The 25,295-nt window shown below is 41.7% G+C and overlaps 1 protein-coding gene across 4 annotated transcripts in view; it reads right to left on the reverse strand.

Annotated features, from left to right (window-relative positions):
• Positions 1-25,295, reverse strand: part of myo3a (myosin IIIA) — a 279,588-nt gene that overhangs the window by 154,703 nt on the left and 99,590 nt on the right. For 3 of the 4 annotated variants that reach the window (XM_029116285.2, XM_029116286.2, XM_034289440.1), the window contains exons 7-9: positions 16,863-17,008; positions 1,192-1,257; positions 705-860 (exon numbers count right to left, since the gene is read on the reverse strand). In XM_029116285.2, coding sequence (XP_028972118.2) covers positions 705-860; positions 1,192-1,257; positions 16,863-17,008 — 368 coding nt within the window. The remainder of the gene's footprint in view (positions 1-704; positions 861-1,191; positions 1,258-16,862; positions 17,009-25,295) is intronic. The other variant, XM_029116287.2, reaches the window with a different exon arrangement.

Raw genomic sequence — 25,295 nt, forward strand, 5'->3', positions numbered from 1 at the left:
CCTGTAAGACACCCAAATTTAACAGCTTCCTTCTGTAGATGAAGACCAACATTGCTGTTCTACAGAATGAACAAGTGATGTGTTCCACCAGGACACATTGCCAACACATATAGCAGCCTCTTCTGTGCACCGCATATAATCTGCACATTGAGTGAATGGAACCCTATCCTGATGACATTATGGAACTCATTTTGCAAACTCATGTTATTTGCTAGATTTACATCCTCAACCAGACGTTCATATTGATAAATCGCACACTTTGTGTGGAAATGAGCATATTTATGGTTTACACAGAGAGTTAAGCAAAGGTATGCTTGATAAATGAGGCCCCTTGTTTCTGTCCCAGTCTGGTGGTCGACCACTGTTTTTTGCGTGTTGTTTTCATATCTTGTGATTACGGGTACTTTGTATCTTGGTCTGTGGAACTGCACCAGTGAACATTTCTTTGCCCCGCAAATGGGCCACAGCCTTGTTTATACGTGACAGCCACTAACAACCATTAACCCAACATCTTGTAATGCATCTTTAATATAAAGTGGTAGAACTTAATGGGTCAAGCTGGAATTGCACTATATTGTTACTTTTCAATTATTGATGAATAATGGAATAGTGACTTGGATCCGATTATACATTGTCCCATTTGAAGCCTTTTGTATATTGGTCTGACATTGCCTGAAAGAGGCCATTGTGTAGTATGATAGTACCTTGACTTCCCAGCGATTACTATTTGCTGGTTGAGGTCTATGAGTTCCATCAGCTGTTTCTGCAAGATCTTCGCTCTCCCTGTAATCTGTCGGATGAACACATGCTCGAGTAGGTCTAGAACGTTAGGTCTAAGTTCAAAGTCCTTTATCAGACATCTGTGGGGGAGATGTTAAGAAGAGATTATTGATGCTTTGGCCATGGTTTGGATAAATGATGTAATTAACAAAGGATCTTAGCAGAGCATGCTTCTATTTTATGGGTGACTTGTCAAATCTGAAAAGGATATTAAATCAGAATTGTTTGCATGATGGATTTTTATTTCAGCTATGTACATGTCACAGGGACAGAATGTTTACTTGTTCTTGCTAGCACTGTAATTAACAACTAAACATATTTACAATTAAAGCCACACAGACACACAATTACACAATCACACAAATATAAGCACCTGTAAAGATACACATACACACAGCTCATATTACTCACTTGCAGATAAAGTCATTAAAGTGGTCCGACCAAAGCTCAGGCTGGTGAAGAGTAGGAGGAGGGTTTCTATAAAGGAAAAAATGGATACATACAAAATACATAATGGAGGCTGGAAGGAGAACACATTCTAATGCTAAGAGCAGGATGATGATTTAACGAATAAGCTCTGGAGACAGGTATAAATGAAGTGCGCTGCACCCACTTTATTGTACAGCCACAGGTCGATACATGGGCAGGCTGGCTGGCTGGGTAGAGGTAAAGGATGGCAGGCAAAATGGGTAATCCAGGGCAATAGATCAAAACGGCTGGTCAAAGGCAAAAGCTCAGGCAAGGGTTAAGCAAAAGGTTGGTCGATAAACAACAGTCAGGAGATCAAAGAACTAAGTACTATTGATGTTACGGATTAGATCAAAGCTCCGAAACATGAATTGAGTACCAAGGGCAATATCTGCCGGGGCGTGTATCGTTTTCAGACAATTACGTAATCGATGACAAACAAGGCCTCGGTTTCTGTAGGACCAAGTGATTAGCTCGTTCCGCGTTTCTGTTGTAGACGGATGTAGATTTAAGGAAGCAAAACTCCAATAATTTTGTGGGATGTCGTTGTTGGTTGTTGCGACGTTACATGAGCAATCTCAGTCCTCAGTTAAAGAAGCACTTTTATTCACCATATGAACCCCCACTAAAGTTCTACCTATTAATCGACATCTTCCTGTTTTCCCACAGTTTTCAACAATAGTTACTCAAAAATTAAAATTATTTTTTCAGCAATACATTTTGTATGCGTTACTGAGCATATTTTGACAGCAAGATAAACGCCTTACCATCAATAACCTGTCAACACAATGTCCATGTCCATATTGTTTAATAATATTAAAATTAATTGAAAAATACAAAGACAACAAAGTCTCTATAAGAAACAGAAAACTGTATCTACAGTTGCACTCAAAAGTTTGCATACCCTTTGAGAATTGGTAATATATGTACCATTTGTAAAGAAAACAGTGAGCAGGCAAAACACGTCTTTTATTTATTTTGGTCTCATCACTCCAAATTACAGTATGCCAGAAGCTGTGAGGTGGGTCAAGGTGTTGTCCGGGAAATTGTAACCAGGCTTTTTTATGGCATTGGCGGAGTAAAGGCTTCTTTCTTGGTTCGAGTTTGTTAGCATCCACGTGAGAGCTAACAAACTCATTGACTATTTATACACAGACAATAATTGCAGTTTAAAAAGCCACAGGTGTGGAAAATTCACCTTTAATTTACATTTTCACCTGTGTGTCAACTTCTGTGTCAAACATTCAAGGGTATGTAAAATTTTGATCAGGGCCATTTGGGCGATTTCTGTAATCATTATGATATAAAAAGGACCTGAACAACTATGTGATAATGGCTTCATATAATCATTATCCTTAAAAAAATAACAGTATTTTTTTTGCATGATCAGTTATATTTAAAATCAATGCCAAAATATTACAATTCTGCCAGGTTATGCAAACTTATGAGCACAACTGTAAAATGTTTAGTGAGTGAAAATGGACTCACTTATTTCAAAATGGTGTATACTTGTATATAATTGCATCCATTATTGCATCCATTTTAACACACTGAAATATATTTTGGAGTCCCTTTCAAAGAGGAAAGTTTAAACAGGAATTATAGATAATGTTAAAACAAAAATAATTTCTGTGTGGGCTATTCCTTTGTAATTTCTTCATCAATTAAGCAGGTAAAAGGTCTGGAGTTAATTCCAGTTGTGGCATTCACATTTAGAAGCTGTTGCTGTGAACCCACAACATGCAGTCAAAGGAGCTCTCAATGCATGTGAAACAGGCCATCCTTAGGCTGCAATAAAAAAGATTCATCAGAGAGATTGCAGGAACATTAGAATTGGTACATTTTGAGAAAAAAAGAACGCACTGGTCAGCTCTGCAACACAAAAATGCCTGGACATCCACAGAAGACAACAGTGGTGGATGATGGTAGGATATTTTCCATGATAAAGAAAAACCCCTTCACAACATCCAGCCAAGTGAAGAACACTCTCCAGGAGGTAGGCACATCGTTATCTTAGTCTACCATTATGAGAAGACTTCACAAGAGCAAGTACAGAGGGTTCACTTCAAGGTGCAAACCATTCACATGCCTCAAGAATAGAAAGGCCAGATTTTGCCAAAAAATGTATAAAAAAGCCAGCCAACTTCATGCACAGCATTCTTTGGACTGATGAAACTAAGATCAACCAGTACCAGAATGATGGTAGGAAAAATTAGAGGAGGAGGCTTTGAACGGCTCATGATCCGAACCATACCACATCATCTGTAAAACATGGTGGAGGCAGTGTGATGGCATGGACATACAGCTCTGAAAAATATTTATATTTTACTTTTCAAAAAAGTTGAAAAGGAAAGTTCTGAGTGAGGAACAGAAGGGTTAAAAGGAATTGTTTCAAGAGCTGTACATGGCTTCCAGTGGCACCGGGTCACTAGTGTTAATTGATGATGTGACAGAAGACAGAAGCAGCAGGATGAATTCTGAAGGGTATAGGGGTGTATTGCCTGCTAAGATTCAGACAAATTCAGCAAAGTTGATTGGATGGCACGTCACTTTACCGACGGACAATGACATCCCGCGAAAGCAACCCAGGAGTTTTTTAAGGCAAAAAAGTGGATTATTCTGCAATGGGCGAGAGAATCACCTGAAACCCAGCGTTTGGTGATGTCCATCCATTTTAGACTTCAAGCAGTCATTGCCTGCAAAGGATTCTAGCCAAAGTATTTAAAATTTAAATGTTATTTATGATTGTGTTCATTTGTCCAATTACATTAGAACCCCTGAAAGAAGGGGACTGTGTATGAAAATGGTTGCAATTCCTTAACGTTTCATAAAATATTTTTTTCAATAACCCCTTGAATTAAAGCTGAAAGTCTTCCCTTCAATTGCATCTCTGTTGTTTCATTTCAATTGTGGTGGACATTGTGATGGCGTACTGAGCCAAAATTATGAAAATTGTGTCAGCGTCCACATATTTCCAAACCAAACTGTATACCCCTCATTAAAAAAGATCCAATATCAAATAAATCTCAAATTCAACATTTATTTGAAGTGAAAGGTGCTACACACTTTAAACAATAAAATAAATAGAAACAGGCAATACAGTGATACAATACAAATGAGAAGGCCTAATTGACTAAAGGGCGTGTTGTGGATTCACACTTCACGATGTTTGACAATATATTACAATGTTCTATAGAAACCGTGTATGTCATCTTAATCACAGCCTCCTGCAAACAAATGTCTCATAACATCAAAGTTAGTTGTCCAAACCTTGCTCTAAACCTCTTGTTCAAGGTTTGCATAACTGAATTCACCCGTTCTGCTGCAAATCACATAGGTGTGAAATAAATATCAAAGCCATGAAGGTAAAACAGCAACTTAGGTTTTTTATAGTTGTAAATAAGGTTTCACACTTGTAAAAAAAAGAGTTGCTAATTTGTAATTACTATTGTAACTGTAATTTTTTTTGCTAACTTGGATTTTTTTTTTTGTAAATCACAGTATACGGTAGTACATTTCACAGCGCTTGCAAGTGGAGATACCCATGAGGACTCTGATTGGCACGGCATAGCTTTTCTGATGTTCATGGAAGTAGGTGGGCATAGTGATGGAACACAAAATAACCTTATCTGATGAAGAAAACCTGGAGTGAGGGCTTGACAATTGTTAATGAAATTAATAGAATTGGACCTCTACCGGGTCATTTTAAACTGAAGACAACAATTCATCATGTTATTTTAAAGTTGTTTTACTGGTATTTATCTCAACAAAATGATACCTTCGGTACATCGTTGACAATGTAATCTAGTCATATCTACTCAAGCCAACAATTTCAAGCAATTCCGCTACTTCAAATTGAGGTGAGAAGTAAGATTAATTACCCAGCAGTACATTAGCTAGCTAGCTATATCATGTAACAGCTAAGTAGCTAAACAGTTACAGCACGTAGATACATACCGGCCACTACAGGTGCTGGTCATAAAATTTGAATATCATCAAAAAGATGATTTTGTTCTGACTATTTAAGTAGTCATTTAATTTAGGTTTTATTTGATTGGTTAAGATGCATCTTGTGACTTAGGTTAGAGGTCGTGGTGGCCATCTTAGTTTTTACTTCACAACAGCAGTGATGCAGCAGCAGATGTCTCTCTGATAAAAGATATATTCTTCTGTTATTTCATGCCAAAGAGGCCATCGTCTGTAAGTTTGTTTATTTAAAATCATATATGCTAAAAAAAAGGAGTATTTCATAGGATTTAAGAAAACATTTGCTGTACATTTTCAAAGAAGATTGTTATATCTATTTCATATATTCACACTAGATTGTGTTCCTTCTTATAATTTTCCTTTATTCATACTTAGTACTTAATGTGCATTTTCTGTTTGTATTGTAGTTTCACAAATAATTACGTTGTGGGACTGAAGATTTCAAAGTAAAACACCGAAAAAAAAAATTCTGGTTTTGACTTTTTCTTTAACCCTCATCCTGTTTAACTATCTGTTGAAGTGCAACCTACTTGCATCAGGGACAGAATAGTGAAAAGACGTAGCTTCAGTCCGAGGAAAGACGGAATCTCTTCAATCAAGCTACAGAGTCTGCGCTCAAGTGAATTCTCCCCTCATATCTCATTTCTTCTGCATCGATCCAGTCTTAAACTTTGAGGTACTATCTAACCATTATATGTCATGGAGGGTGAGAGAAAATCGGAGACTGACAAGATATCGGAAACTAGATCTGTTGTTGCACGTTCAACAACTTCATCTAAAAGGTCTAGTAGGACATCGGCTAGCATGGCTGCGGCTAAAGCACGTGCTAGAGCTGAGGCAGAGCGTACACGTGCATATTTTTTCAAGAAAGAAACTGAAATAAAAGTAGAAAAAGTCTGCATGGAAGGCAGTCTTACAGCGCTAGAACATGAAAAGGAGGCTGCTGCCGCTATGGCCGAAGCAAGAATATTAGAGGAGGCTGTAGAGAGCATGGAGGGAGGCAGTTATCATTCACATAGCTCGATTGCTCCTGCTGCAGACCCCATGCAGCGCACCAGTGATTATGTGGAGCAGCACTCAAATAACTCCATTGCCATTCCTTCTGAGGAAATAAGTTTAGCCACTCCACCTGTTGATTTCATAAATCTTGACGGAAGTGAAAACATGCAGTTCACGGAAAGCTCTCGTAAGAGTGTGCCACCTGATTTTGTCGAACAGGTCAATAATTCAGTCTCAAAGCCTAACGCTATCAAGATTGAAAAGCCTCAGCCTGCCACGTACAGTCCAGTTAATTACTGGCCCCTTGCACAGACTTACAATCACAACTTCTCACAGAGAAGTTGAAATGAGTGATTTAGCAAGGTTTCTTGCCCGTCGTGAGATCATTAGCTCCGGGCTCACAAAATTTGACGATCACCCAGAAAACTACTGGGCTTGGAAATCTTCTTTCTTAAATGCCACCAGTGGGCTCAAACTCACTTCTAGGAAACAGTTGGATTTACTGATTAAGTGGTTAGGCAGTCGGTCATCAGAATATGTGAGACGTATCAGGTCAGTGAATATAAGGTATCCTGACGCAGGGCTGAAAATGGCTTGGGATCGTCTAGAGGAGATGTATGGATCCCCTGAGGTGGTTGAGAAAGCACTTTGACAAAATTGAGAAATTTCCAAAAATCAGTAAACAAGATCCACTGAAATTACAAGAGCTCGGAGATCTGCTACGTGAGATTCAGTCGGCTAAAGCTGAAGGATACTTGACAGGACTTTCTTATCTGGATACCTCCAGAGGAGTCAATCCAATTGTGGAGAAGCTGCCTTATCACCTGCAAGAAAAATGGATTTATCAGGGTTCTGAGTACAAAAGGAAGTATAACGTTACCTTCCCTCCATTCTCCTTTCTTACTGACTTTGTCTGTCAGGAAGCACGTGCTTGAAATGATCCAAGCTTTAGCATTAGCGCAGCCAGTACAACCCAGATCAAAGCGGAGCCGTTGGTTAAAGTACAATTGCAAAGAAGGATGGCTGTGTCTACCCACAAAACGGGTGTAACATCGTCAATTGGATTTCTTTCCACAAGACGTTCCGATAATGAACCTATTGACGTAGAAAAGCAGTGTCCTATACACAAAAATAAACCTCATCCTCTGAGACGTTGCCGTGGGTTTAGAGCAAAGACCCTAGAAGAAAGGCAAACATTTCTTAGAGAAAGTGGTGTGTGCTATAGGTGCTGTGCTTCGACGGTTCACTTGGCAAAGAACTGCAAGGCAGTAATCAAATGCAATGAATGTGAGAGCGACCGACATGTGTCCGCACTTCATCCTGGACCTCCACCGTGGTCCATCAAAGAACCCCTACCAGATCATGGCAGGGGGGAGGATAAAGGCCCTTCTCCTAATGTAACTTCACAGTGCACAGAGATTTGTGGAAACAGTCCAATACCCAAATCGAGTTTTTTGATCTATTCAAAGTAAAGGGAACAGAGCATCCATACACTCTTCGAACTTGTGCTGGGGTAACAGAAACTTCAGGAAGAAGAGCCACTGGGTTTCAAGCTGTATCTATGGATGGAAAGACATGTATCACTCCCAACACTCATCGAATGTAATTATATGCCTGACGACCATTCTGAGATCCCATCTCCCACCATTGCACACCAGTTCCCTCACTTGAAATCTATCGCTCACAAAATACCAGAGATAGATCCATGTGCTAAGATACTGCTTATCTTGGGAAGAGACATCATCCAAGTCCACAAAGTGAGGAAACAGCTCAATGGTTTGAACAATTCACCATACGCACAAAAACTCGACTTTGGCTGGGTTGGCGTGTTCCGCACAAACATACTTCACGATGGACGTCCAAGCATATGTGAGCCATGTCCTAATCAGATACAGGTGAAAGAGAAGCCGAGCAGTAAAGATCATTCCATCTCTTTACGTGGCTGTCATTCGTACCCATCCACCTGCCCTGAGTACTTGTTGGGTAACACTATTTTCGAACGGACAAAAGACGATGAAAAGATAGCCCCTTCCATTGAAGATCGAGCATTCATGAAACTGATGGACAAGGAAATGTTCATTGACAGCTCAAACAGCTGGGTGGCACCTCTTCCTTTCCGGAATCCGCACCAACAGCTACCCAACAATAGGGACTTGAGTTTGAAACGTCTCTTGTCACTCCGTCAGACACTAAAAAAGAGGCCTCAAATGCAGGAACATTTCATCACATTCATGCAAAGGATTTTCGATGCAGGTCATGCAGAATTAGCTCCACCTGTGAAGGAAAATGAGGAATTGTGGTACCTGCCGATATTTGGGGTCTATCACCCTCGCAAGCCAGGACAGATCAGAGTTGTTTTTGACTCAAGTGCACAGTACAAAGGCCTTTCTTTGAATCAAGTGCTTCTCTCAGGACCTGACCTGAATAACACCCTGCTGGGTGTTTTGCTGCGTTTCCGTAAAGAAGCAGTCGCCTTTATTGCTGACATTGAACAGATGTTCCATAGCTTTGTGGTAAGAGAGGATCACCGCAACTTTCTCCGCTTCTTGTGGTTTGAAGACAATGACCTCTCTAAGGACGTCATGGAGTATAGGATGAAGGTCCATGTTTTTGGGAATAGGCCCTCTCCCACGGTAGCGATCTATGGACTTCACCGTGCAGCTCAACATGGAGAACTTGAGTTTGGGAAAGACGCAAGAGCCATCGTGGGGCGTAATTTTTATGTGGATGATGGCCTGAAATCAGTGCCCACAGCTGAGGAAGCAGTTGATCTGTTAAAAAGAACTCAAGAGATGCTAGCAAGTTCCAACTTGAGGCTTCATAAAATAGTATCTAACAGTCCTGCTGTAATGAATGCCTTTCCTGTGGAGGATCATGTGAAAGACCTCAAGGACCTCGATCTGGAAAAGGATACTCCTCCTATTCAGAGGAGCCTTGGTCTGAGTTGGAATCTTAAAACAGACACTTTCACTTTTCGTGTTGATGCAGAAGAGAAGCCTTTTACACGTAGAGGTGTCTTAGCAACTGTCAACAGTGTTTTTGACCCTCTTGGGTTGGCAGCCCTTGTTACAATACAAGGAAAGTTCCTTCTTCGTGACCTGACAGTAGACACCAAAGACTGGGATGCCCCTCTGCCAACAGTCAGGGAAGCTGAATGGGAGACTTGGAAACACTCTTTGCAGGATCTAGTTCAATTTGACATACCCAGAGTGTACTCAAAGGTTTTGTTATCTTCAGCACAAAGGAAAGAAATTCACGTTTTTTCAGATGCTTCCACAAAGGCAATTGCAGCAGTAGCCTACCTGAGAGTGATGAATGACAATGGATCATGTACCGTAGGGTTTCTGCTAGGCAAGGCTAAGCTTGCTCCACTGTCCGCTCACACTGTACCTCGATTAGAGCTTGGAGCAGCAGTCCTGGCAGTAGAAGTAGCAGACCTCGTTCAATATGAGATGGATATTACACCAAACGCTGTAGAATTCTATTCCGACAGTAAAGTAGTGTTGGGGTACATTCATAACCAAACCAGACGGTTTTATGTATACGTGAGTAATAGAGTCCAACGGATTAGGAAATCTACAAGGCCAGAACAGTGGCATTACATTTCCACAAGTCAAAACCCTGCTGATCATGCAACCCGTTCAGTGCTCGCCTCAGACTTGAAAGATTCCTCATGGCTTTCTGGTCCTGCCTTTCTTTCTCATCCTGATTCAGAGCGTCTTGAAGACAATCCATCATACAATCTAATTGACCCTGATTCAGATGTGGAAGTACGCTCCAACCATACAGATCTGACACCCCATGACTTTCCTGTCAAACTTGGCTCACATCGCTTTGAGCGCTTTTCGACCTGGAAATGTCTCCTACAAGCTATATCTAACTTAATTCACATCATCCATTCATTCAAACTTGAAACTGAGTTGGCAAGTAGCTGTAAAAAGTGGCATCTTTGTGACAATGTACTCCCAGAGGAACTTTCACGAGCAGAAGTTGTGATAATACAATGTACCCAACAGGAGAGCTACTGTGTTGAGTTCGCTCGTCTTTCTGAAGGGAAGGAAATTCAAAAAACCTGTGAACTGAGAACTCTGAACCCCTTCATTGACGAAGATGGGCTTCAGAGAGTAGGTGGCAGACTTAAGCATGCTCCTATAGAACAAAGAGAAAAGCATCCGGTTATGATTCCTGGGAAAAGCCACATAGCCCTTCTCATCACGAGACACTTTCATGAATGGGTCAGACACCAACGTCGCTTGTTTACAGAAGGTGCAATCAGAAATGCAGGATTCTGGATTGTCGGGGCAAGAAGACGCATTCATAGTGTGATTCATAAATGCATCATCTGTCAGAAACTCAGAGGAAGAGTCGTTGAACAGAAGATGGTGGATCTTCCTCCGGATCGACTTGCCACTGATCCACCTTTCACCTTTCACTTGGATGGTTGCCTCTCGCCGCACTCGGGGTGGCTTGGCAAACAGCAAAAGATGGGTACTCATTTTTACCTGTTTGAGTATTCGAGCAGTGCATTTTGAGTTGATTGATTCTCTTGATGCATCCACCTTTATCAACGCTCTCCGCCGCTTCTTTGCCATAAGGGGTCCAGCGAAACAAATCAGGTCAGACTGTGGCACAAATTTCAAGGGTGCTTGTAAGGAGCTGGGAATGTTTGCAGAGGAGCCTAATTTAAGGAGCTACTTGAATGAGGAAGGATGTCGTTGGATCTTTAATTCCCCTCATGCCTCCCATATGGGAGGAGCTTGGGAGCGTCTTATCGGAGTTGCACGTCGCATACTAGACTCCATGATGCTTCAAAACAGTCACTCTCATCTCACTCATGAAATGCTGGCAACATTCTGCAATTATGAATGCAAGACCTCTCGCACCAATCTCAAGTGACCCAAATTCACCTGCCCTGTTGATTCCGGCCACTCTTTTGACTCAGAAAGTTGGTGTCTTGTCTCCTCCTCCAGGGGACTTTGAAAATGATCTTTGTCGCCAGAAATGGAAGCAAGTTCAACAACTTGCCAGTATCTTCTGGGAAAGGTGGCGACGTGAGTACCTAGTCAATCTTCAAAGTCGCCGCAAATGGCACACCAACCAGCCTAACATTAGGGAAGGAGATATTGTACTTATGAAGGAGACTCAAGTTAAGAGGAATGAGTGGCCTATGGCTCTTGTCACTAAGGTCTTCCCAGGCGATGATGAAAAGATCAGGAAAATTGAAATCAAGGTCACCAAGGATGGGAAGATCTGAGACCTGTGTCGCAAGTGATTCTTCTTCTGTCACCGGAAGAACAGACGGAATAAAGTTTTATGGAACTGTTGCATTGTTAGTAGTGATATTTCTAAAATACCAGACGGGGAGTGTTCTGACTATTTAAGTAGTCATTTAATTTAGGTTTTATTTGATTGGTTAAGATGCATCTTGTGACTTAGGTTAGAGGTTGTGGTGGCCATCTTAGTTTTTACTTCACAACAGCAGTGATGCAGCAGCAGATGTCTCTCTGATAAAAGATATATTCTTCTGTTATTTCATGCCAAAGAGGCCATCGTCTGTAAGTTTGTTTATTTAAAATCATATATGCTAAAAAAAAGGAGTATTTCATAGGATTTAAGAAAACATTTGCTGTACATTTTCAAAGAAGATTGTTATATCTATTTCATATATTCACACTAGATTGTGTTCCTTCTTATAATTTTCCTTTATTCATACTTAATGTGCATTTTCTGTTTGTATTGTAGTTTCACAAATAATTACGTTGTGGGACTGAAGATTTCAAAGTAAAACACCGAAAAATAATTTATTTGGTTTCGACTTTTTCTTCAACCCTCATCCTGTTTAACTATCTGTTGAAGTGCAACCTACTTGCATCAGGGACAGAATTGATTTATTTCAGTAATTCCATTCAAAAAGTGAAACTTGTATATTATATTCATTCATTACACATAGACTGATATATTTCAAATATTTATTTCTTTTAATTGTGATGATTATAACTGACAACTAATGAAAATCCCAAATTCAGTATCTCCGAAAATTTGAATATTACTTAAGACCAATACCAAAAACAACTGAAAAGTATGAACATGAAAAGTATGAGCATGTACAGCACTCAATACTTAGTTGGGGCTCCTTTTGCCTGAATTACTGTAGCAATGGGGCATGGCATGGAATCGATCAGTCTGTGGCACTGCTCAGGTGTTATGAGAGCCGCATCTTCCTCTTCACAATACCCCATAGATTTTCTATAGGGTTAAGGTCAGGCGAGTTTGCTGGCCAATTAAGAACAGGGATACCATGGTCCTTAAACCAGGTACTGGTGGCTTTGGCACTGTGTGCAGGTGCCAAGTCCTGTTGGAAAATGAAATCTGCATCTCCATAAAGTTGGTCAGCAGCAGGAAGCATGAAGTGCTCTAAAACTTCCTGGTAGACGGCTGCATTGACCTTGGACCTCAGAAAACACAGTGGACCAACAACAGCAGATGACATAGCACCCCAAACCATCGCTGACTGTGGAAACTTTACACTGGACTTCAAGCAACGTGGATTCTGTGCCTCTCCTCTCTTCCTCCAGACTCTGGGACCTTGATTTCCAAAGGACATGCAAAATGTACTTTAATCAGAAAACATAACTCAGCAGCAGTCCAGTCCTTTTTGTCTTTAGCCCAGGCGAGACGATTCTGACATTACATCGTTGTCTGGACATTGTTTTGTGATTCCCGTCGGAAGTATATCCATCGTGGTCCCCGACAGAAGTATCACATCGACGACTCCAAACCAATACAATCCATCTGGTCTTCAACTCGCCGACCCCCAAAAAACTCCAGACAGAAAGTTGACCACAGTGCCATAGCCAGCCTAGCCATAAAGCCTTGTTGTGTTGTGCCACAACAACGTCAGCTTGGGATTATTCAACATCCGCACTCTTACGAACAAGGGTCCTCTCCTCCAGGATCGGTTGTGTGATCATAAGTTGGACTTTCTCTGTTTGACTGAAACATGGCAAAAACCTAACGACTACTCAAAGATGAATGAATCTACTCCTCCTGGGTTTGTTTACATCTGTCAACCCCTTGAATCAGGCAGAGGGGGAGGTCTCGCCATATTATATCATGAGAAGTGGAACGTTTCTCCTGTCTCTGCGCCTGTTCACGCTTCATTTGAATCCTTCGCCCTACAGCTGAATGGGCCTACTCCAACTTTCGTGGCCACTGTCTATCGTCCACCCAAACCCAATAATGATTTTATAAATGAATTCAGCACTTTTCTTACCCATATTTGCTCACTTTCCCCTAACATAATATTGTTGGGGGATTTTAATATACATATGGATAATATCAATAATGCTTATACAAGGGATTTTACATCTTGCCTGGACAGTTTTGGATTGGATCAACATATCAACTCTGCCACTCACTCCAAAGGTCATGTTTTGGACTTCATATGCTGCTCTGGTGTTACTCCAATTGTTTGTACTGCAGATGATCTTTCCATTTCTGATCACATGTTAATATCTTTTAATATTAACTTAACACTGGCCAAAATAAAACTGCCACATGTCATCTCATTCCGTAACATTAAGGACATTAACTTAAATATCCTCTCTCGTGATATCGACTGCCTCCCCAGTATAAATTGTTTATCCACCCCTGATGAGCTGGTTTCTCATTACAATGATGGACTACATAATAATTAAAATTCTCTGGCCCCTTTAAAAACACAGACTGTTTTCTTCACCCATTCTGTCCCATGGTTAACATCTGAACTACACCAGAACAAAGAAAAAGGTTGTCGCTTGGAACACCTTTACAGGAAAACTGGACTGATTGTGCAAAATGTATAAGAACCACATTCTAAATTACAAGGACGCTCTTTCTACAGCCAAATCCACTTATTATGCTGGTTTAATTAGTTCAGGTGAAGGAAACACCAGAGCCCTGTTCTCCATGGTCAACAACATTTTACATTTTACAACATTTGCACCTCATATGCCTATTGCAACTACCTAATGTCATTTTTTAAGCTAAAGTTCATAAGATCCACCAGCAACTGACAACTACTACCTCTCACAATCTCTCTCTCAGGTCTCTCAGCCCCTCCTTCTCATGCATTTTCGAATTTCACGGTTCCTTCTGTTGCTGAAATATCAGACCTTATTCAAAAGTCAAAGCCAAATACCTGTCAGCTAGACCCTCTACCTACATCCCTGGTAAAAGTCTGCCTACCCTCCATAATAACTACCATTATACATTATTCTCTCACCTCTGGCACTGTTCCTTCACCTCTAAAATCTGCTTCAATAACTCTGCAGAATATTCCAGGTTGTTTGCAACGCACAGAAAACAATTCTTTGTGAATGAAGACAAAACTGTAAGTTCAACATTTAGCTACATATTTTATGTGCTAATTGCCATTCACCCCGTTTCCAGCATGATCCAGATCTGGGATGTACATAATACTGCTGGTTTGGAGTATTATGTATTATAATAAGCCGCATGAAAGGTGAGGGTGATTTTATTTTACATACAAAATAAATGTTCCACTAGGCAAAACAAATAGGTGTTCTTTGTGCTTCGTACACTGCAACAAGCAGGGTACGTATTATATATATTGGTAAACTCTTTTGCTGATTTAAACTACTTGGTTAATAACTTGTTAATGACCAAAAAGAGGTTAATCTACCGAATTGCTTTACCACATTTGTTGTTGAAGATGTACAGTGGATACAAAAAGTCTACACACCCCTGTTAAAATACCAGGTTCTTTTGATGTAAAAGAATGAGACGAAGATATATCATGTCAGACCTTTTTACACCTTTAATGTGACCTATAATGTGAACAATTCAATAGAAAAACTAACTGAAATCTTTGAGGGGGAAAAATAAAAACCTTACAATAACCTGGTTGCATAAGTGTGCACACCCTCTTATAACTGGGGATGAGGCTGTGTTCAGAATTAACCAATCACATTCAAACTCATGTAAAATAGAAGTCATTACACACCTGCCATTTAAATTGACTCTGATTAATCACAAATAAAGTTCAGTTGTTCTAGTAGGATTTTCCTGACATTTTCTTAGTTGCATCTCAGAGCAGAAGCCATGGTCCGCAGAGAGCTTCCAAAGAATTAGAGGGATCTCATTGTTGAAAGGGTACAAAATAATTTCCAAAGCATTAGATATACCATGGAACACAGTGAAGACACTCATCATCAAGTGGAGAAAATATGGCACAAAAGATTAATTACCAAGAACTGGACATCCCTCATAAATTCATGAAAAGACGAGAAGAAAAATGATCAGGGAGACTTCCAAGAGGCCTACAGCAACATTAAAGGAACTGCAGGAATTTCTGGCAAGTACTGGCTGTGTGCTACATGTGACAACAATCTCCCGTATTCTTCATATGAATGGGCTATGGGGTAGAGTGGCAAGATGGAAGCCTTTTTTTTAACAAAGAAAAACATCCAAGCCCGGCTGAAGTTTGCAAAAACAAACATCAAGTCCCCCAAAAGCACGTGGGAAAATGTGTTATGGCCTGATGAAACCAAGGTTGAACTTTTCGGCAAAAATTCCAAAAGGTATTTTTGGTGCAAAAACAACACTGCATATCACCCAAAGAACACCATGCACAGAGTGAAGCATGGTTGTGGCAGCATCATGCTTTGGGGCTGTTTTCCTTCAACTGGAACTGGGTCCTTAGTCAGGGTTGAGGAAATTATGAACAGTTCCAAATACCAGGCAATTTTGGCACAGAACCTTCAGGCGTCCATTCGAAAGTTGAAGATGAAGTTTACCTTTCAGCACGACAATGACCCAAGAACATTAACGTTTTGGAATGGCCCAGCCAGAGCCCAGACCTGAATCCTAATGTCTTTACTGGTGGACACTTTTTTAAAAGGGCTGGAATCATTGCCGGTCACGATCTGTAGTACACTGACATGTTAATACCTGACAGCGGGGGGTGGGGGGTTCTAACAAAGGTGAGTTGTGTATGTCGCGATATGTCCCAATGTCGAGTGGTGGGGTTTCCTTAAAAGTAGGGAAGAGTAGAATAATGTCCCATACTGGAGCTGTTGCCAGTCAGGATTCTAACGGTCCTTGACTGTTGATAGTTACTTTGCAGTTCCTCTTCGTGAAAAGTTGTGACTTAAACCAGCTTTGGAGTGTTGAGTAATTAAAGACTGTAGTTCTCGCAACTGGCCTGGAATTGGCAACATTCGTAAAATGTGGAAAGATGACTAGGAAATGGGTATTTGGTGCAGTGTGTAGAGCATAATAGTTTGGTAAATTAAAGTACTATTGACCTGCACTTCCCTGCTTTGAAATACATTTCTACCAAGAGGAAAGAACAGTAATGGAAATATGATTGCTGCATATGATATCCAGTGAGGGGTGCATAAAGCCTTGTTGTGTTGTGCTTTTGTGAACAAACACATAGTCACAATGTGAAAATATTCACTTTCAAATTGCAATCCTTATATTTGCAGAGGTTGTTGCAATAATGTCTCATTGTCTGTGATCTAAGAAGAGATCCTAGATCCTGTAGCTAACACCTACCTATTAGCTTAGCTAGATAATACTCTATGAGATATGTTTTCGTTGACTTAACTGTTAAATCGTCTGACCTGGGGATTTTGAAGAGAGCTCTCATTGGATGGAGGTCAGAAAGGGGCGGGTCTCCATCGCCAAGCTCTATGGCAGTGATACCCAGGGACCAGACATCACAGCGAGCATCATATGTGGAGTCCAACTGCTGCTCACACGCTATCACCTTGCCAGAGACAATGGGATAGAGACACACATTCAAACACATTAACATTCGTAGTTGGAAAATAGAGGAATAAACCATGTGCCTGGTAGTTTGTCTCAAGGATTAATGTTATTAGGAGTTAGGCACACACCTTTATCAACAACTGCTGCAGGCATCTATAGTGAACATACTGTTAACACATACACAAAACAGAGGTGGAAAAAGTAGAAAGTAAAAGTACTCAGCTGTGTTCACCAGTTATGGGAAATTCCTAAGTTAGAGCAAAATGACCAGAGAAACAAAGTTCATAACTAACCAGTGACATTAATTGGACATTTACTCTCTTCCTTTTTATTCAATTGATCAATGGTTAGTTTTGAAATCCCTTCACCGGTTTACATACATCGTAATTACACACTACCCTAAATTGGTGAACACAACCGAACCCAGTTGAGTACTTGGTACTTTTTCCACCTTTGACACAAAACACAATGACATACACAAACAGACCATCATTAAAGGAATAGTTTAATGTCAAAATCCTATTTATCCAAAAAATCTGTTACCATAAGTTAGTCTCGAATGGACATCTGAAGTGCAAACTGAAAACTACTCCAAAACACTTCAAACGACATTTAGTAATCTGTCGCAGTAGCATACATTTTTTAAACTGTACAGTGACCAAACAACTGGCGGAATTTGGTCAATCCAAACAAGCACTAGTGAACTATTTCTTTTTTTCTTTTATTTTTTCCGTCAAATGCAACTCAATAACAATTCTCAACATTCCAAATACAAACAGCCATATGAAATCAAATCATCAATAGGTAAAACAAAGAAAAAAAATTATACACAAAACACAGGGGCCAGGGAAAACAACAGCAAAGGAGTATAATACAAAGCATGTCAAACAGAAACCACAGAAGAGAATAAGTCAATAGATTTCATACATTTTGCATTTTTTGAAGACCCAGTAATTTGCAAATAATGATCTAATTCAAATTTGAACCCCCGGTTTGGAGTTCCTAAAATCCAAAAAAACAAAAAGTAAGTTTTTAAAGGACAAAGCAAAATCCTCTACAATGTGGGTACACACAATATCTAAGATCTCAGTCCAAAACCTTTGGGTGTGGGTACAGTGCCAAAAAAAAGTGCAGAACAGTTTCTAGACTCCCTTCACAAAAAGAGCAATCAGTGTCAATATCATTTTTAAACTGTAGAATAAAACATTTAACAGGACAATTTAAACGTTACCTCTTTGCTTTGTTAGTCAGTAAATATGTCAATGGAAGAATCCAGACCTTCCATGGAATATCCTGAACGCATCCCAAAAAACTTTTACATATGGTACAAAGTCTTTCTGTAAGAATTTTCTTATATAGATGTTTTTCTTTTGGTGACAATTAGAAAAGCAGAGGTTACCAATTGCTGTATCAAAAAGATCTAAAGATTAAATATTGTTTTTTCTAGAGTATATCCCTGTTATTCCAGATGTATGAATGAGGGGAGAAGTTATGCTTGCATAATAGAGCCCATGCTAATAAGGATTGTTTATTGAAATTCAACAATTTGACAAGGCATTTAACGATATTATAATTACACTGTAAAAGAAACTACAGGCCACCTAATCTGGAGAAGATAAAAGTTGGAATAAAATTCCATAATGTAGCCAAGTGGGTGTAACCGATGGAGGGGGTACGGTATTGGTACCCGGGTCAGGTGATTTAGCCACTTCTGTTTTGCCAAACATTGCAGTGTTTGGAATACAGCGATATAGATGGATGGTGGGAGTTCAGACGGGAGTGTAGGTGAAAGGCAGAGCAAGCGGGCTGGGTAGGAATAGGTCCAAGTTCCCAAGGTATGTTACATTTTAAGATCATGTAGCTGTGTGTTTTAGTTTATGAAACTGCTAACCTGTGTGATGTAAATAATAAGTGAGTGTATAAATTATGCTCGTTGGTGAGTTGGGTGCATGTTCTGTGTTGTGTCTGTGAGGAACTGATTTATATTATAGTTGGTGTTCCAGTCGAATTGGTGAAGTGTTGATGTCAGTTGTGTGGCGCTGACTATATACGGGGGTGAGTTGGCATTTCCGTTTGGTGTCCCTTTGTATTGTAGTATGTTGGAAGTAGGATGGGAGATATGAATGTGTTTTTGCTTATAGGTGGCTGTATGAATGTTTGCCACTGTTTTTGTAGAGAGATTGTTTGTGTTGTAGGTCGAGAGATGGTTTTGTTGAGTTGAGACACTGGAAGCCAACTTGCCCATACACATGTGTTTGTAATCTCTTGTTATTAACCTAGATAATTGCAATTTATTGAACCAAATAATATATTCAACATTTTTTGTAATTATTTGTTTTCTGTGTTACTGCTTGCCTGTTATGGGCCCAAGTCCTGCTTGCAACTGTGACCTAGGGTTACAGTTTGGCACTGTGAGCAGGGTCCTGTGGTGAGAAGCAGTCGAACAATAGGAGTACGGACAGGTTGGTTTCATGCAGTGGTTGGTGTGGTTTAGTTGTGGGGAGCAAATACAGTGGCAAACATTTGGAGAAGATAACAGCCAGAAGAAAACAACCAGAAGATAACAGCCAGATGTTTTTTTTTTTCATATATACTGTTCTCGTTTTGGTTTAATATGTCTGACCCTGAGGTTCGTGAGGAGCTTCGGGCCCTTGGGGAGATGGGGCAGGCAGATAAGGCCACTATATCACAGTTAAGGCCTGAAAGGCACTCTCGCATGTTGAATCCCAGTGCTGGCAGAACACACAAACAGGTAAAGCGGCCATCTTACTCCCCGCAGTGCTCAATGCACTAATAGCATGCAGCGGGATAGCGATACTGGCAAAACATTTCACAAACCTCTTGTAGAAGCCTGCAAAGCCCAAAAAGGACTTCAACTCCCACACTCTTTGTGGTGTTCTCCACTCCTTCACCACCTGGATTTTCCCTGGATCAGTGGAAACCCCTTGCGCTGAAATGACATGGCCCAGATAAAACACTTCTGACTTAAAAAATGAACACTAACTCAACTTGACTTTGAGATTAAAGTGCTCAAAACGGGACAGTACAAGGGCCAGGCGCTGCAGATGCTGTTCAAACTTTGACAAAAACACCACCACATCATCTAGATACAGCAACAGAGACTGAAACCTCTAATCCCCCAGAATACGTTCCATCCATTCTTGAAAACTCATACAAGCCAAGCGGGTTACAGAAAGCGGTCTTGGGCTGATCCCAACCAAATACTTTTACTTGATTATAGCCACTGGCAAGATCCAGCGTGGAAAACCATCTTGCTCCATTCAATGAATCCAACGACTCCTCAATCCGGGGGAGGGGAAAGGCATCCTTCCTCGTTTTCGCATTCATGCCCCTGTAGTCCACACATCCGGATGGAACCATCCTTCTTTCTGACAATTACCAAGGGGGAAGAGTACGGCTGCAACTTTCCCTAATCACCCCCTGCTCCAAGAGCTGCCTTGTGTGAGCCTTAACCTCTTCATATTGGCTAGGGGGAATTCTCCAGTACCGCTACTTAATTGGAACTTTATCAGTCACCGGGATCTCATGCTGAATCCCCTCTGTACACCCCAACTCACTTTCCGACCTTGCATACACATGCGCATATTGGCCTAGTAGCTATCTGGCTTGTTTAGTCTGTTCTGATGTAAGCCCTGCAAACTGTAACAGAGCTAACGCAGGGGCTATCTCCTTACTATTTCCTAAGTTGATATGCTGTTCCAACAATAAAACCTGTTCTTCCCCAGGACCCACTCTCAAATATCACCACGGCAGCCTCCCCTGCCAACACCTCAACTGGGAAAATTAAAGCCAGCCATGTCTGAGGCTTAAGGCTCACATCTACAGTGCCTACATTAATAATGGGCACAGCTAATTGCCCATTACTAACCCTTACCACTGCACTAGGCACTACTAACCCTCCTGGTAACATCCCCTCGTTGCTCCGTAAGGCCTCAACCAACACTGGGAATACTGATGAGATTCCTCCCTGTTCACCAGTAACCGGGACGAAACACACCGACGGGACAATGGTTTTTACAAAATCAGTGGACATTGGCGGCACAAACTGCTCCAACTGACACACTTCAAAAACAGCCCTCCATTCTTGGCCACCCTGAGCCCCCGAGACAAGGCCCAAAGCACAGCCATCCTGAGGAATTAATAGCTCATAACATTCATTAATCACATTCATACCTAACAGTCCTGGAACTTATACTTTACTTGCCCTAGCAACGAGATCCACAGGGTCCTTCACCACCAGCACCCCTCTCTTCGGTATGGTCCTGCTTAGAGCCTAAACATCTATCTCAAAATAACCAAGATATGTAATGGCCAACCCATTGGCCGCTCTCAACGCCAGCCACCCACAGTCAGTTAATCCTTTACACCCCTTTAAAATAAATGCTGCCGGGAAAATGACAGTGGTGACCATAGACCCCTCCCATCCTGCTTGCTATTATGACCGTCTGAGGCTGACCGACCCCCACCTGTGATTTGGCTTCTCACCACATGAGGTGAGAGTTTCCCTGTTGCTCAGCTACACGGGCAGCCTGGTCCCCAATACCTGCTGACCCCGGCAGGGGTCAATTCTCGGCTGTCCAGTCCTCAGAGGATGAGGTGGGTCAGAGTTTTCATGCAACGCGGGGGGCTCTGTCTATCCCACATCAGATTACATCCTGCAAGGTAGTAACCGACCCTGTTGTTACGGGAGGCACTTCTACTACCAGCTTCCCCACCTATAGTGTAGAGTTGTTGAGGGTACTGCAGCAGAAGTCCATCTCTGCTTTTTGGAAGTATTGGGCGAGTGGCCAAAAGCCGAGTCGAGACGAAAGGATGGCGGAGGAATCAAATATATTGGTGCTATTAAAGCAGTGGGGAAGATTAGTGGTCTCAGAAGGGGTCTTGTATCGGCTGCGGCAGGACCCGAAACAGGGGCCGATGAGGCAATTCATTCTACCAGAGGCCCTGTGGAAGGAGGTGCTGACACAAATGTATGATGGCCATGGACACCAGGGAGTTGAGAGAACCTTTAATCTAGTTTGGCGAAGGTGTTACTGGCCTAACCTGTTTAGTGATGTGGAGGAGCATTGCAAGCCCTGCAACCGGTGTATTTTGTCCAAAGCTCAGCAGCCAAAAGTGGTGACTGACATTGGGTGTTTGTTGGCATCCATGCCTCTGGAGATCATCGCTATGGATTTTACGGTTCTGAAGCCTTTGTCAGATGGGCGGGAGGATGTTTTAGTTCTTACTGACGTCTTTTCGAAGTTTACGGTGGCAGTGCCTACGCGTGACCAGAGGGCCATTACAGTGGCTAAGTGTCTGGTGAAGCATTGGATCCAGCCCTATGGGGTCCCCGCCCGACTTTGATCACTCTGATCAAGGGAAATGTTTTGAAGCGAGAGTAGTCCAGGCCCTGTGCAAGGTGTATGGAATGAAGAAGAGTAGGACAACTGAGTATAGGCCACAGGGAAATGGTCAGTGCGAACGGTTTAACAGAACACTGCATAACCTTCTCCGGACGTTGCCCCCAGAGAAAAAAAGGAGGTGGGTAGAATACCTTCCAGAAATGGTGTATGGCTACAACACCACGGAGCACCAGAGTAGAGGGTATTCCCCTTACATCCTGTTATTTGGACTGGCCCCTTGTGTGCCCTTGGATGTACAGCTGGGAAGAAAGGAACAAGAAGATGCTCAGGAGGGTGTGACAGAATGGGTCCAAGTCTGAGGTCTGAGGCAGAGGTCTGCCACACGAATGCGGGACCACTGGTAAAGGTCAGTGTTCTTCAGACGGGGGAGTTGGTCTATCTGTGGAATAGACAATTCACAGGGCGGCACAAGATCCAAGACCTGTGGCATCCTACACCTTATCAGATGGTTGCAAGACTGGGCCCCAGTAAGCCTGTTAACACTATGGTACCGCTTGTTGCATCTAAGTCTCCTAAGAATTTTCAGTGTACAGAGTTGCGGTCCTGTGACCCGGGGCTACAAACCTGCTCTGGCAAGGGTCCACCAGTGGAGCAAGGTCCTGAAAGTGAGTGAGGAGAAGTGGAGGGGAGTGGTACAGGTCAAGGAGGAACACCTGGAGGTTAGGACCGAACCGGGGGAAGTGGGCAGTGCGGTAGCCAGTGATCCTTCTCTGGTGGAACCGGTGGTGCTGTTGGAGGCCGAAGAGGAGAATGAGATCAGAAATGGGTGGGAGCCTTCACCCGTGGCACAAGACGGAGAACTGCTGGAGTCAACTCCAAACCATTTCGCCTGCCACGATCAGCTATGACTTGCCAAGGGAGTAGGGTTCAGGCTGTTGAAGTAGAGGCGGTCCACTTTAATCAGGCTGATTCGTCAGGAGGGCATTGGTAGAGTTGGGTGTATGGTTAGGGTGGACTTGGCTGTAGGTCTTGGCAGTGGGTCACTGATCCAAATTTGGGGGGGTGAATGTAGCCAAGTGGGTGGAACCGATGGAGGAGGTACGGTATTGAGTCAATGTTTGTGCACCAAAAACAATGGACCAGATGATAGGTTTACTTACAAAGGGTTTAGCAGATTAGCTCAGTTCAGACACATTATTAAATGAATAGAAATAAGACACTTTTTGCATGTTGCTCATCATACTATAGATGATGCAAAAGCAATATCTTTAGTCTGATGTAAAACAGGCCTAAACAGTGCATTTTGGATGTACAATCACAAACTTAGAAATATAGTTGGCCAAATACGTTCATCAGATAAATACCTCCATGATCGGCTATGTCCAGCAAAGTATAGCAACCTAGATTACTGCTTGAATCAGAACAAAGATAGCACTTGCCTGTAAACATCTGATCAAAAGACATCGGGTATTGATTTGACATAATTAAAAAAACTTCAGTCGACAAGAGACATTCTAAAACAACCTTAGGGTATTAATTTGAAAGGGGATAGCTAACAACTAGGCGTTGGTCTTGCTATGTTGGACAAACACTGATGCTAAATTATTAGTATGCCTGATAGTTTTGTATTTTTAAGCATTAAATATAATATTACTGCCTTGTGTATGGAATATGATATCCCAATTAATAGCTGTGTCTTATACACTTGGTTGTATAAGGTTGCTACTTACTATTTTGAGAGCTGGCCGTTGGGTCCCTCTGGCCTAGAACGTCTTTTCCAGTAAATATTTGGAATGTAAAACAAAAGTCTCCAACAACCCAGGAGTTATGAGGGGGGTGAAATCCGGATGATCAACCACACATCTTGGAATAAATTCAGCATCAGGGACTGGGTCATTCATGGTCATTCATGGCATTGGAATCAATAGTTCCCACTCGTTGAAACAAAAGCATTGTGTTTCGGTTGGCATTAGATCGCATGATCCACAGCTACACCACCATCCTACGGATATTCTGGGTAAGGGTTAGCTTCTGTTCTAGCCTCTACTAGTTCGGTCAATTCATCCTTTGTGTATTCTGGTTCGAACAAGGAAGGTTCTTCCCCCGGAAAAAGCCTTCTTCTTGGTCGTATTTATGTACACTCCCCTAAAGGATTATTAGGAACACCATACTAATACTGTGTTTGACCCCCTATCGCCTTCAGAACTGCCTCAAATTCTACGTGGCATTGATTCAACAAGATGCTGAAAGCATTCTTTAGAAATGTTGGCCCATATTGATAGGATAGCATCTTGCAGTTGATGGAGATTTGTGGGATGCACATCCAGGGCACGAAGCTCCCGTTCCACCACATCCCAAAGATGCTCTATTGGGTTGAGATCTGGTGACTGTGGGGGCCATTTCAGTACAGTGAACTCATTGTCATGTTCAAGAAACCAATTTGAAATGATTCAAGCTTTGTGACATGGTGCATTATCCTGCTGGAAGTAGCCATCAGAGGATGGGTACATGGTGGTCATAAAGGGATGGACATGGTCAGAAACAATGCTCAGGTAGGCCGTGGCATTTAAACAATGCCCAATTGGCACTAAGGGGCCTAAAGTGTGCCAAGAAAACATCCCCCACACCATTACACCACCACCACCAGCCTGCACAGTGGTAACAAGGCATGATGGATCCATGTTCTCATTCTGTTTACGCTAAATTCTCACTCAATTCTGACTCAAATTCTGAATGTCTCAACAGAAATCGAGACTCATCAGACCAGGCAACATTCTTCCAGTCTTCAACTGTCCAATTTTGGTGAGCTCGTGCAAATTGTAGCCTCTTTTTCCTATTTGTAGATCAAGGTTGTGCGTGTTGTGGCTTCACAAATGCTTTGCTGCATACCTCGGTTGTAACGAGTGGTTATTTCAGTCA

The sequence above is a fragment of the Esox lucius genome, chromosome 21 (assembly GCF_011004845.1).
Source record: "Esox lucius isolate fEsoLuc1 chromosome 21, fEsoLuc1.pri, whole genome shotgun sequence".
NCBI classification, from domain to species: Eukaryota; Metazoa; Chordata; class Actinopteri; order Esociformes; family Esocidae; genus Esox; species Esox lucius.